The 13947-nt window shown below is 39.8% G+C and overlaps 2 protein-coding genes across 2 annotated transcripts; one reads left to right on the forward strand and one right to left on the reverse strand.

The window, feature by feature from the left end:
• Positions 1 to 6798: 6798 nt before the first annotated feature.
• On the reverse strand, positions 6799 to 9000 carry LOC114872487 (glutathione S-transferase-like). Its single transcript, XM_029179733.2, has 5 exons — positions 8847 to 9000; positions 8626 to 8774; positions 8190 to 8357; positions 7970 to 8115; positions 6799 to 7899 (listed from the first exon to the last, which is right to left on the reverse strand). Exons 2-5 carry the CDS (start codon positions 8762 to 8764, stop codon positions 7732 to 7734), a joined length of 621 nt encoding a protein of 206 aa, XP_029035566.2. The 5' UTR covers positions 8765 to 8774; positions 8847 to 9000; the 3' UTR covers positions 6799 to 7731.
• Positions 9001 to 9399: 399 nt separating this feature from the next.
• On the forward strand, positions 9400 to 13440 carry LOC114872484 (glutamyl aminopeptidase-like). The gene is made up of 16 exons (XM_029179729.2): positions 9400 to 9636; positions 9704 to 9957; positions 10023 to 10170; positions 10233 to 10503; positions 10573 to 10841; positions 10933 to 11067; positions 11128 to 11411; positions 11477 to 11565; positions 11624 to 11751; positions 11936 to 12139; positions 12218 to 12297; positions 12372 to 12520; positions 12593 to 12731; positions 12953 to 13066; positions 13126 to 13234; positions 13291 to 13440. The coding sequence occupies exons 1-16, from the start codon at positions 9400 to 9402 to the stop codon at positions 13438 to 13440; spliced, it is 2760 nt and encodes a 919-aa protein (XP_029035562.2).
• Positions 13441 to 13947: the final 507 nt, after the last annotated feature.

Here is a 13947-nt window from a genome sequence, read left to right on the forward strand (position 1 = left end):
CAAATATTTTTTTGAGTTCTATATCATACTCAAAGGGCATCAAAATCGGCGTGTGTCGATTGGGTAATGTCCCTTGTTAGTTTCAAGTTTGCGTCGTATAGCAGGCGCGGAAATTATTTCTGCCCCGGCTATACAACACTATTACGATATTCCTCGATTCTCCAAAATTCGTGTCGTATCGCTTTGAATTACATCCGATACTTTCATGCTTGAAGAATCTTATGATCGCGCTGTATGTCTGATAATGAAGGTAACTATGAAGCTTACGGTCGTCGGTGGTTTAAAAGACGCGCGAAACGCGAGCGCGAACAGTGGAAGAGGGCACCCTGTTTATTTGTTCTTTCGTAAAGTCAACAAAAATTTCGCCGGCCCGGCACGAGCAGCGAACGAACCAACAGTGGACGACGGTCGAGCCAAATGTAGTTGGCCGACCGGCCAAATGAGTTTGTGTCTATTATTACACTCCACCCAGCCGTGAGCCACGAGCCGCCACGGGTCTCGCTTATACTCTATGCTTCCTATACTAGTCAGCCACACGACTGCTGCTAGTATAGCAAAGCTAATCCTCGACTCGTATTCACTTACCTTCTTTCCCCCTTTTTTCTTTTTATTTTTCATTTTCCTTTTAACCCGACCTACACGCTTGCCGTGGTACAGTTGAGAGAGTTAATTAAATTCAAACGCAAACGAACCCCTTGTTTCCAGTGACTTTCTTTTTTAATTTTGATTGATTCCTCGTGTCTTTTTCACGGTTTCATTATTTTTGAAGTAGGGAGGAATGAAAGGGGGATGATATCGTGCTGATCATTGAAAATTTCGATAACTTGGTAAATGCAAATGCTTGTGGAATAAATAGAGCTTATAAATTTTCGGTTTCTTTGTACATCAAGAAAATTGTATACAGGAGCTTATTAACACAATAAACAGAAATAAATTAAAGAACACCGCTAATCGTCGAAGTTTTAATTAATTAAGACTTATAATGAAACGCATAGGGTGCGTCATGGATCTCCGCAAATCGAGCAGACCTGGTCGCGTTGTTTTAAATAGCTCGCCAAGAATACGTTTTTTATTCATCCCTCGCAATCATGACGTATCGTGATCGAGATAAATCTGTACATTCCTTCGATTTGAATCTACAAAACACCGTGCGACGAGACGTTTCAAGTTCATCGCTGTTTTATTTCTAACAATAAGATCAGAGGTGTTGCTATTGATTATCCATAGGTGATCGATATCGTATCATCGTTAACACCATCCCTACGTAATACGGATTAAAATATACGTCACATAATATAAGAAGTAAGAAAAACAGAGGGATTTATTTGACGAGAAATTAGGTCACAGATGCCGAAACACATTTCCCTCGTTATTATCACGATCTCTGTTTCGCTGACTACGTTTCGCGATCTTATCAAACGATGTGTACGCGTGGCGAACACGTGGCGGCTATATGTGTAATTAACATTCGCGAGAATTTGTGCGTGCATCCACCTCGGAGCTAGACGCTCGATGCTAGACGAAAGCAATAATAGACGGGTAAATTGATTAGCCCCGCCACGATGATAGACTGTTATCCGATTATCTACGTGAATCATCCGATGTGTACACGGTAATTTGTATCTTTCTTATACAGGAACAGGTTTCAGATTGTTCGACGTGCTGATTCGAGGACGCTGCCTTTATGATACGGTAGCTGATGGATTAAACTGATAAATTATGATGGGATCTGTTAGAGTCAATGCCTGTGATTGTCACGATATATTTCTTTCCATTCTGTCTCACTGTTTTCCTGATATTTGTTTACTTATTGTTGGATTAAATTATTTATTTCCGTGTATTATGTTGCAAATCTATGATGTATTTTTAATTTATTTCACATGTTCACAATTTCCCTTCAAATAATTTCCTAAAGGTAGAAAACTGCACTTCTTCTAAATATTAAATTCAAAAAAATCATCCAACCAAGGATTAATTTTATTCTGTAAATTTGTTATAGGTACTTCTAAAGAAAATAATCGCATACGAAATGAATGAAAATCATCAATGAACGATCAATCAAAATCCTACAACCGTAATCATTAATATTTATGTTTCCAATGCACTAAAAATCGTCTAAGTTGAAATTTCATTGATAGAAGGAGAAAAGAAGAGTGACAAAAGATTTCCAGTGAAAAATCCTAATGAACCAGGTGTCCCCCGAGCGGAAAGGTGGACTCTGACGGGAATGGGTTCGGGGGAGATGTCGGAAAGCGATCGGCAAGTTGCTCGAGCAACGAAAATAGCTTCGGAAGGCAGGCATTATGAAGCTATGAAAATATTTATAGACCGCCACCGTTGGCAAATAATGACACACGGGGATCGTAGCGGCAGAATAGTTTCGCGTTTAATAAATAACGCGGGCACACAACGCGCTCGCTTTGCTCGCGTTACATCGAATGATGCAAATCCTAGATTAATGCCCAGAATAATGCCCGTCGCTTGCTTTGCGTACCGATATTCATCGCGAATATCCAATGAGATCGGTGACGTTAACTTATATGCATCGTGGAACGTTGTTTCATACCTGCGCTGGAGATTCATTTATCGCTTTCTCGATCGTGATCAACAGTCGGATCAAATTATAAATCCAAGTCAATTTTCGTATTTAAATTTCAGAGCAAAAATACTTATGAAATCAGAAAAAAATAAAATATCAAACTTTTTATAGTTAACCCTTTCATTATTATACAAAGTATTTACATTTCAAAATAACAATGGAAATTGCATTTTCCACTCCTGGATTTTTTATTATAATAAAGTAGTAATCCTAAACATAAATTCTACGACAAACATAAAAAAATTATTAAAAAATCTTCCACTTCTCTTCTATTCATAGCGTCTTCACTTTCATCGACAACGCACTCGATTAATCTTCTATAAAAAGGGAAAACAGAAAGTTCGATAACGAGATAGAAAAAAAAGGTATAATGAAAAAACAAAAAGGTGAACACTGGTAATACAATGAATTTCCATAAAGAGCAATTTATGCTTCGTAGTTGTTCCATTATTTATAGAGTGTCAGTGGATGATGACACGAAAAGGGACTCGGTGAGAATGAACGTAAAAGGGTTAAGAAACGAGCCGAGAAGAGGGAAAGTAATAAACAGAAGTAGGGAAAGACGAATGATATCAGCGTGGCACGTACACTCTGCATATTTAATGCAATCAGAATGCATCGGGTCAAGAATAGAAAGGCGAGGGATGAAAATGGAATTTCTCTCCGGTACAAAAGAATAGAGCTCGGTGAACGTGATCTTTATTATCGGTTGAGGCCCGATTTCCGTAGAACCTGCTGCAAATACATACATTCCGTTTGAATAGAACGTAAAGTTGGTTCGCGCGTGAAAGGAAATCTAAGTGGACCGACGTCGTTAAGAAGAGGAATGGTTCTAGCTACTTCTTAACCTTCTATCCGCGTAAAATCGAAACGTTATTCTTTCTTTCTTAGCTCGCGTAGAAAAGGTGCGATTATCTAGCTCGTACAATCGTGCTTGCGTAATGTCATTAAGCGAAAGCCTCGAGCGTATCGTAAGCTCTTTGATTTCATTATAAATACGCTCGCGAACGGCTGAGAACGCTCCGAGTGTATAAGGTACGATTTGACCAACGCGAGTGTGATACTTGAAAGGCTTGACCAGTGTGTTTCGCGATGAAACGAAATAGGAGGTTTAAAAGAAACGTGTACAGTGTGAAAATTGTAAGCAGAGTTTTTGGAGAGAATTAAGTTCCACTAAAATTGAATAATAAATTAATTAATGAGCTCTGTAAGGAGTCAATTAATGGATATTAAATCCTATTAAAATTAATGAAACTTTGAATATTTGAATGAAAGGGTTAATATTCCCTATTCTCCTCCTCCTTCAAATATAAAACTGTGCAAATTGAATAGAAAAATGAAAATTTCTCGATAAAGTGGAAGAAACAGTAGGGTGGACACAGTGCAGCCGGTGAATACAAAATGGCACGGAAGACCGGAAGCTGTGGGAATGCAACCGTACCAAAAGCCATCGCGACAGATGCGTCAGCTGTGCAACGTAATTTCCATACTGACTGGCACACACGGCTCGATGAGCGGCCGAGAAATAGAAGTCAACGTATAACTTAACCCTAACTTGACCTCGAGCGTTTCCACCATTCGCGATGCAACTGCAATTCTATGCGCAAACTGTGCGAATACGAAAGTACAGACAGTAAGTGCATATAAAACTGGCATCCAACATGATCCGACGAGAGAACAGAGAGGAACAATTGTGGTGAAAAATTAATTAAATAGGGGTAGTTGTACGGTATTATAGAGATTTATTTATATGTTGGTTAATTGAAAGGAAGGAGGTCGCGGAGGCGACGACATAGAAACGCGGCAATTCGGAGCGCAATCACGAATGAAGATCGCTCGTTGGAATCACAAGAGGCCCGTTAAAAATCGTTAATCGTCGAGCACGCTTGGAGATATTCCAAATTACCATATCCGCGTCACGACAATGAGTTATATTCGGTAGTTGATAGTTCGCGGTCGTACGCGTGACCGCGACGACGGCTATTTTTGTACCATTTCATCTTACGCGTACCGATTGACAATTCGTTCCTGCACGTACACCTTGAAATCTATGAACGCGAAACGCGATACTGTATCAAGATCGTTTCACACATAACAATCAATGGAAACGACATATGTACGGACAAATATTCAACATTCTATTCTCTTTCTATTCTGAATTATTTGATTAAAATTAAATTTGAAATGAAAAATGTTGATAAGAAAGCGATTTTAAATAATAAAATGGAGAATAATGTTTAGAGTAGCGGAAAAAGGAGATCAGGTTTCGGAGGGAGAAAGAAAAACACGCGGAGGGCGCCACGTAATAAAGGTCAACGACCCCAAGTACCACCTGTACGTCCTGCACCAGTTCCCCTTTCTAATGTGGGTCAGTACGCTTCCTCGAATAAAAAGGGTACATTTGAATAGTAATACTGCTATTATAATTCTGATCAAAACAAATTACTACGAATCTGCATAAAAATCGCTAAACATCTGTTTAATTGAAAATATAGGTCATTAAGACTCGGTACCATCTGATGCATTGATTGCTTTGCAAAAGATAACTGGATTAGTTTAATAAAAATGGTAACGATCGTAATTGTTCGAAGGAGAAATGCAAATGAAACGGTTTCTAACGGGCCTGCGAAAACTGGCGCGTACGCCAATGGTCGTTTCTCTCTGGCTACGAAACACGTATTTACATCGGACACGCATTAGCGCACGTATATACACGCGAGCCGGTCAGCTGTTCGAACGACGACGTCCAGACGCGAAATCCTCGAAAGCGGCATGCCGCGTCCTCGAGACGATTCCGTTCCTCGACCTCGTGGAAACGAGGCTAACCGCGCGCGAGCCGCACGGCTCTACGGACGAGAAGATGGCGGGGGAGGCGGGGTTGACGGGCAAAACGCAAATTAGGTTAGGTTGCTTCGCGCGAGTGATAAATTGAGAAACGCTAATCGAACGATGGTAGAATAAGATTCCAGTTGATCTGTTTGTGAAATTTTGTAAATAAAAGAAGCGTACGGGACGTGAGGGTGGAAAAGCATGGCTTGAAGGGTCAATGAGAATGCTGGCAGGTCGATAGCAATGGCGCCGCGAAGCCACGAAGAAAATCAATCCTGTACGACACGCGAGGTGTTTTGACGTGTCTACTTTACTCTCGTTTCGTTTTTCAAACGACACAATTCGATGTTCCCTTCCGATGATTTGATTTTAGTATAAGAGAGTGCATATTGTTGGAAATCAGGTGTAAAAGAAAACGCGTCGCGAAATACGAGGAACACTGACGTACCGACCGAGGTGGCCGGAAAAGACGAAGCCGCAGGGCCACGCATACGTATACATAAGTTAAGATCGCGTCGTACACTGACGTATACGCACGTACGAGGTAAGGTCGTATCGCGTAACTCCATGCAACGATACCAGCAAAAAATTATGATTGACAGAGAAAATTTATACGTTGTTTCACTTACTTTTGATCACCCGTTCCGTCGTGGAGAGCTTCTGCGAGTTGTTCGAGGTCATGCTGTATCAGGATAGTTGACGGGTGGGCGCCGGCCTCTCGCTCTCTTTTTCTGCACGATCTTGACTATTTCTCTTCTCACTTCCTCTTCGCGGGTCGCAGGATCGTCTCTCTCCCACTCTTTTGCCGTGTCACTCTGTCACTGTTTTTTTTTTTTCTCTCTTCTTTCTCTAACCGTAGTTACTCGCGCGAGGTAACACCTTCCTCTCGTACGGGGGGTTGGGTGGAAGGAGAGGGCGGTATTTTCACCTCGAGAGCCCGGCGCGGCACACACACATACACACGCACGGAGTGGGGGAGGGAGGAGATGGGGGTCGGAGAGGTGACGGAAGTTATCGCACGGTGCGGCACATCGGTGGCTCCGAAGCGTTGTTCATTGGGCGTTTGCAGAGTGAGAAATTATTCTACCGTGTCCCTCTCGCTCCCCGTGTATTTACTACACCGACCGACCAGTATTCCTCTTCTCCTCTTGTTTCTCCCTCGCGCTCTCTCTCTCTCTCTTTCTCTCTGTCTTTCCCTTTCTCTCTCTCTCTCGCTCTCCCTCTGCCCGACAAAAGGTACCACCAACGCCTTTTGCGGGGCGAGTAACTGGATCGCTGGACCACGCGAGCTGCACAGCCCGCACGACGGGGACTCGCAACCGCGGTACCACCACACGACCAGCACAAACGAACCTCCGGTATACGATAGCCGTAAAGTGACGACTTTTAATACCGACAAGGTGGAGGACAACGACAACGATCGCGGCGTGAGCACAGGGCGAACAATCACGACCACGACAACGACTACGACGGCTACGGCGGCGGCGAAGACGACGGCGACGACACCGTAATGACGAGCACCGCGACACGAAACCGTGACACCGACACCCACGGTCGAAAACACCACGCCGCTAAATTCTACTACAAGATGTCTGTCTGTCTGGCTCTCCGCGGCGCGCACACTGACGGCTCCGCGACTACGAGACACTCGCGCAGCTCTCACGCGCAGCGATCATTCGAGAGCGCTGATTGGCCACGCGGCCGCCAGTTGCCGCCACTCGCTAACCAAATGGCGGCGCCACTTACCACTATGCTCAATCGCCTCGTAATTCAAATCACTTAAAATTCGCTTCCTTCAAGAAATGAACTTTGATCTTTAATTTTATTTAAATATATGTGAGATTATATAAGTATGCGATACTTTCATCCTGCTGTTAATACTCTATTCTGATACTTACTGAGATTTTATCCTGAAATCCTTTTATATGATTGCATTATTTTATGTATTAAGCAAGTATGGCTACTAGAAATGAAAAGTACAGAAAAATAGCCTCACTTTTACGTTTTACAGTATTCCTATCGCCATCTAGTGACGGAGAAGTTGAATAACGAAATAAACAATTACGCTTTTTAAAATTCTGTTTCTAGAATGAGTTGCTTGCGTTAAAAGAGATAAACATTGTTGATTTTACGAAAAAACGTAATTTTCTTATTAATTTTCTCGCGTACTGTCAGGTGGCGCCAGCGATACTGTTTTCAAAGCGGGCACCTGCATTTGAAATGAAAAACAATAAAAATAGTAGTTTTACAAAACATTCAATTTATTTAAATGCGAGGCCCCCAAAGTCTGTTTTATCAAGCATTTATATTTCAGTTTTCGGTCTTGTTTGTATCCATTCTTTGATACCTGGTAATTCTAAAACTTTCTGTCTGAGGGATTTTAAATTCGGCGTATCTTTTGTAATATCAGCTTCATAAGCTATACTCAGGGAATCCGAAATAGCAGCGAAGAAGAGATCAGCATAACTCAGCTGAAATTAAAAAAAAAATCACTAAATATTAAATTCAATTAAACCATATATTTCAATGAATAATTCTCACCTGACCACCATAAAAGTACCCTCCATTGTTTTTCACCAATTCTTCGAGTTTATTTAAATAAAATGGTATCACTTTCGTCATTACTTCGACTTTTCTTTTGGCTTTCAAAACCGGATCGGCTTCTCTGTAGTACTGCGATACCGTCACTGGAAAAAGGATGAGACTTATCATTGAATTTGTAAAGAAATCAATTTACAGGAGGAAAGAGATCAATATTTACGCCTCCTGAAGTCGTGAAGAGCATTCGCTACAGCATCGATTTGCAGCGCATCCAAATCGGTTTTGCCGAGGAGATTAAATTGTTTGGCCAGGTAACGGCAAACAGGCAACGTTTGCGAGTAAACTTTGCCATCGATTTCCAGCGTGGGTAGCTGACCGAATGGAGTTGCTGAAAAAAAAAACATTAAAAAATCAGTAATTTATTAACATATTCGCATTAACGTGGTATTATGATAACCAGTTTAACACATCCACTGCAGGCTGAGGGCCGTAAATATTCTCCAGGTGAATAGAATGAATAAAAATAATATTATCAATATTATAAATATTAATGAGGCGTGGCATGGATTCGCGTTGAATGAATATTGCCAAAATCATAGTCGAGATAAATTTAGAGCGTTAATTATTATTTTCAAGTTAAAAGGCAAATACTTTACTTGGCTTCAAGTTGGTCCATTCTTGGGAACCAAAATCCAGTCGAACGTCCTGGAATTTAACACCACCATAACTGAGGAGAAACCTTATGGGTTCTCCCAGTCCCATCACATTAAAATATACCAATTTATAACTCGTCATCGTCACTAATCTAAAAAATAAAAATATAGAAAGTAACACTATATTGATTTAAGAAAAATTGAAGTTTCGAGTTTAAACGTACCGTACACTCGAATGCAACGCTACTTCACCGCAGACTAACTTGTCTCCCACAGTTATGTAACAATTATACGTCTCCCTCCTCTGTAATCCAGGTTTCTTATATCTTTCTCTTATATGAAAGGTTCTCTTTGTTAGTGAATTGTCATGAAAATTCTGATTGGCCTACAGCTTCGAAGTATGCCATTCCATCCCACTCTCTTCACTGCTTTCACTTCGGAACAGACACCAATTGTTCCAGTATGTAATCTAAAAACATACTCTAGTTATTGACATCAATCCATCCTTCCATGAAATTGTTGATCAATAATATAAAATCTCATATTTCATTTTTATAAAGTGATTTTCATATGCAATATGAAGTAAGCTATAAGTACAGTAATTTGACTGTGAAATGGTTAACCAATATCAATACAATTTCATTTTGAAATTAAAAAAACTCCATGAATTTTGAAATTTTGACAAATAGAAAGATCCACTTGTCAACTTCTGCTCTGTGAGCTAAGATGATAAGAAAGCTGCTCTTTGGAACAAGGAGTCCCTGTTCCATAAGCGAAATGGCCAACTGGAAGTTTATTTTAATTGCAATAATTTTAATGAATATAAGGAATTTTCATACGATCAGTGGTAAAGTAACTCATAGTAATTTAGATCGATATTACAACGAATCCATGGATATCGAAAAACGATTGCCCGAAGATGTAATACCTAAAAGATACATAATTGCAGTATCACCTGATTTCAAAAAGGATCAATTCCACGGGTATATTCGTATTGATATCGAATTACAGAAGGTCAGTGATTTCCTCGATGGAAGAATTTTAAACATACATTTTAATAACTAGTTTATTTATATTAAAGCCTCAAGATTACATCGTTCTGCATTCGAAAGATCTAACCATAACATCGACGCAATTGCATTCGCAAAGAACGCAAACGGAAGTTCGACTGAGATCCATTATTCCAGTACAGAAGCAGGAAATGTTGATTATCAAACCGGATAGAAAGATTCCTTCAGGAGAATATTTTTTAAAAATGAATTTCACTGGAAGTTTAACAGGGAAGATTATTGGATTCTACCTGAGTACTTATATCAACATCAATCAATCCATTAGGTGCTAAATTACGTTATAAAACATTATAAAAGATTCTATATTTAAATAATTGATTTTTTTGATAGAAAATTAGCAGTGACTCAATTTGAGCCAACTTATGCTAGAACCGCGTTTCCGTGCTTCGACGAGCCAAGCTTCAAATCTGAATTCGTCATTAGCATAGTTCATCAAAAGAAATCATTGTATCGCGTAATGTCTAACATGCCGATTGCGGTAAGTTGGTCATTAAGAAGCAAAGAATATTAGGAAAATTCTGTAGAGTCATCATTTTACAGGAAGAAGGGCCGGTGGACAATGATAGTGACAAAAAGATCACGTTTTTCAAACCTACACCTCCAATGTCCACCTATCTTGTTGCTTTCATTATCAGTGATTTTGAGTGTGTGGGGACTAATTTGAGTCTGTTGAATGGAAGTAAAATACCACTGTCTGTTTGTACAAGATCTATGTACAGGAATAAAACAAAGTTTGCACTGGATGTTGGGATTCGAGCGATGGAGTATTACTTAAAGATCTTGCAGGTTGATTACCCGTTAATGAAATTAGGTAATGATGAAAGTAAGTCGAAATGATGAAAGTGCTTGCCAATTATCAATTACCAACTATCAACTACAGATCTGGTCGCCGTACCCGATTTTTCCGCCGGTGCGATGGAAAACTGGGGCCTGGTCACATTTCGCGAAACAGAATTACTACAGCACGAGAACACTAGCTCCTGCTTAAACACCAAAAGCGTTAGCTTAACGATAGCCCATGAATTGGCGCACATGTGGTTCGGTAATTTGGTCACTATGAAATGGTGGAACCATCTATGGTTGAACGAAGGATTCGCAACGTACATGGAGTACATGGCTGTGGATTTTCTATTTCCTGAATGGAATCTGGTCTATCACCTTCGAAGTTATAGAACATTGAAAGCAAGAATTTAAAATCTACAGTATAAATAAGTGAAATGTTCCCTATTTTTTCTTTTAGATGGACTGTTTTCCAATATACACCAAATATGTGTCCATGAAACAGGACAGCAAAGTACGCGCTCATCCCATCGTGAAACGCGTTGAAGATCCTGAAGAGATCGAAGAAACGTTTGACAGAATTTCGTATCAAAAAGTGAGAGGCACAAATTTGATAGGCGATCAGTATCAAAAGACTATTAGCAATTTTGATTAGGCTGCAGCAGTGATCAGGATGTTAGAAGACGCTATTGGCAGTTCAAAATTCATCCGCGCCATCAGAAAGTACCTTCAAATGTATCAATTTCGAAATGCAGAATCTCGAGAACTTTTCGAGATTCTGCAGAATAATACGCGAATCGTCATTGACATCGCCGACTTTATGAACCGATGGACCAAGTTCCCAGGATTTCCGGTAGTCAACGTCCGCCAAGATAAAGCTGCCTTTCAGCTTTCGCGTGGACGATTTTCAATTAGCAGGAAATTCCAGCCAACGATCGAGTAATTTAAATAAATAACAATTGGAACATTCCGAAATTCTGATGGTACACCGTTTTTGTTTACAGCGACGGAAGCTGGACGATTCCCCTGAAATACGTAACGAGCCGTAGGGATGGCGTCAAGTTGGACTGGTTCCTCGCAAATTTCTCTTGCGGTAATCACGGCGTCTATAAATAATTCCGACCCCTTCGTTAACGCGAACTCGATTGCAGTGGAGTTGTCAGTGGAAAAGCCGGTGAATTGGATTAAGCTGAATCACGATTCGATCGGGTACTACATTGTGAATTACACGAGAGATGCTTGGTACGCGTTCAGCAATTTATTGTCCCACGATCATCGAGTACGTTTCACCGCCATTCATAAATCAATCATACGAAATGTATTAGATCGTTGCGGATGAAATAACCGATTTATCCAGAGAAAACATCCTCTACATTCTTTTCAAGCTACATGTCAATCCAAATTAATAATAACAATGACCCGTAATTATTAATATTAATTGCTATCTTTTGGAATGATCACAGATATTGAGCACCATGAATAGAGCAGACTTGTTGCACGACGCTTTTCTTTTAGCAGAAGCCACCGAATTGCATTATCATGTGGTCATGAACTTAACTTCTTATCTGGCGAAGGAGACCGCTTATCAGCCATGGGCCGTAGCCGCCGAATGGTTCGAGCAAATGAACCGATTGCTTGGTGGAACTCGTCTAATTCATCGCTTTCAGGTGACACATAATTAACCTAGTGGTCTCATCAAAAAGAGAATTTGAAAATACATATATTTCTTTTTTACAAATCATTAGTCTTATGCACGAAGTCTCATTGATAGAGTTTATAGAGAAATCGGATGGCGCAGTCATGCTAAAGATACGTTCGCCGACAGGTCAGTTGAAATTTTATCGATACCTTCGATCGGTGTAAAAATATTAAGAAAATCTATTACCGATTCGTTTCAAGAGAATTTCGTGTACTGATATTGAAAGCAGCTTGCACGGTTGGTCATGATCATTGCCTAGAAACGGCCGGAAGGAAGCTGAGGAACTTTCTATGGAAGAAAAATGCTCGACCATTGCCAGTTGATATTCGGTCTATCATTTATTCGTTCGGTGAGGGAAAAATATTTCATAAATATTTTCCACCCTCTTGTCTTTATTATTCACGATACGATGCTTCGATAGGCCTTGTCACGCTGTCGGACGAGGTTGGATCAATATTTGAAAACATGTCGCGGCTACTCGGGAAAGAGACGGACGCACAGGAAAGGGAACGTCTGATGTTTGGACTGACCGGCTTCCAGGACAAAGACATTCTTAATCGGTTGGTCAACGCGCAGTTCCCTCGCTTTTAGATTAACAGGGTGCTAATTGCCTTTCATATAATTGCTTACTTTATTACTTTTTATCTTACCCATTTTCGCCTTGAAATTATACCCCTTGTATACCAAAATTCTAATTTCAAGAATATCTCCCTTGGAAAAATTACAGCACCTCTTTCGGATGGTACATTTCAAGAAAAGTATAATTTTAATGACATTTTAGGTATCTTCAAAAAGCAATGGATGAAGATTTCATTCGCAAGCAAGATTTCCCCGAGGTGTTGATCAAAATCGCGCTGAATCCTGCAGGATTGGACATCGCATGGACTTTCGTACAGTATGATCCCCCAAAACGTACAAAAATTATAAAATAAAGTTTTCATATATTCCTATCAGATTACGATTGAATGATCTCGTTGTGAAATACCAAGCGTACGAGCATATCTTAGGGAAGATCATCAGTGGTGTTGTCTCATTGTTTAAAGATCGTCAAAGGCTACAAGAGGTAATTCTTTCTTCGTGAACAAGTTTGTAAGTTAGTTTAACAGTGTCGTTTTATAGGCAAGACAGTTTTTTCTGAAACACTCTGATCTCAGAATCACGGAGACTACGAAGAGAAACGCCATCGAGGAAATTGAGGATAGTATCAGTTGGCTGGATGCGAATATGCAGAGCATCGCGGAATGGCTAACAGCGAATGATTTTAATTAATCATTTTATTGTTAATTATCATATGTATATGAAAGGAAATATGAAAGAAAACAATGGTAATTCGATTTTTCACTGTCGATCACGGTATCTGAGAATAATATTTAACTAACGGGAATGTTCGTGTGTATTCTGGAATCTATTATCTGTAGCGATTAACAAAGCGAGATGTTTGAAGATACGCATCCTGCTATCTTCTTTAGCTATTGTCCAGTTAACGGTATTTTTAGTAAATATTTCATGGATACTTTACTCTAGATAATTATATATAATATATCTACAGTAGATCAAGAAAATAATGGCACGAATTAAATCAAAATTTTCCAAATACCACCAATCACCATTAAAGCCATTTTTTTGTTGGTTATATTTTACTGGTCAGTATTTTAATCCCTTTTGGTCAGTATTTAAAGATGAAGGGACAGTGTTTAAATCCTTTGATCAGTATCCTTCCATACTGACCATTCGCTATTTATGTACTAACCTAACCTAACCTACTAACGTTTAGTA

The sequence above is a fragment of the Osmia bicornis genome, chromosome 3, assembly GCF_907164935.1.
Source record: "Osmia bicornis bicornis chromosome 3, iOsmBic2.1, whole genome shotgun sequence".
NCBI lineage: Eukaryota > Metazoa > Arthropoda > Insecta > Hymenoptera > Megachilidae > Osmia > Osmia bicornis.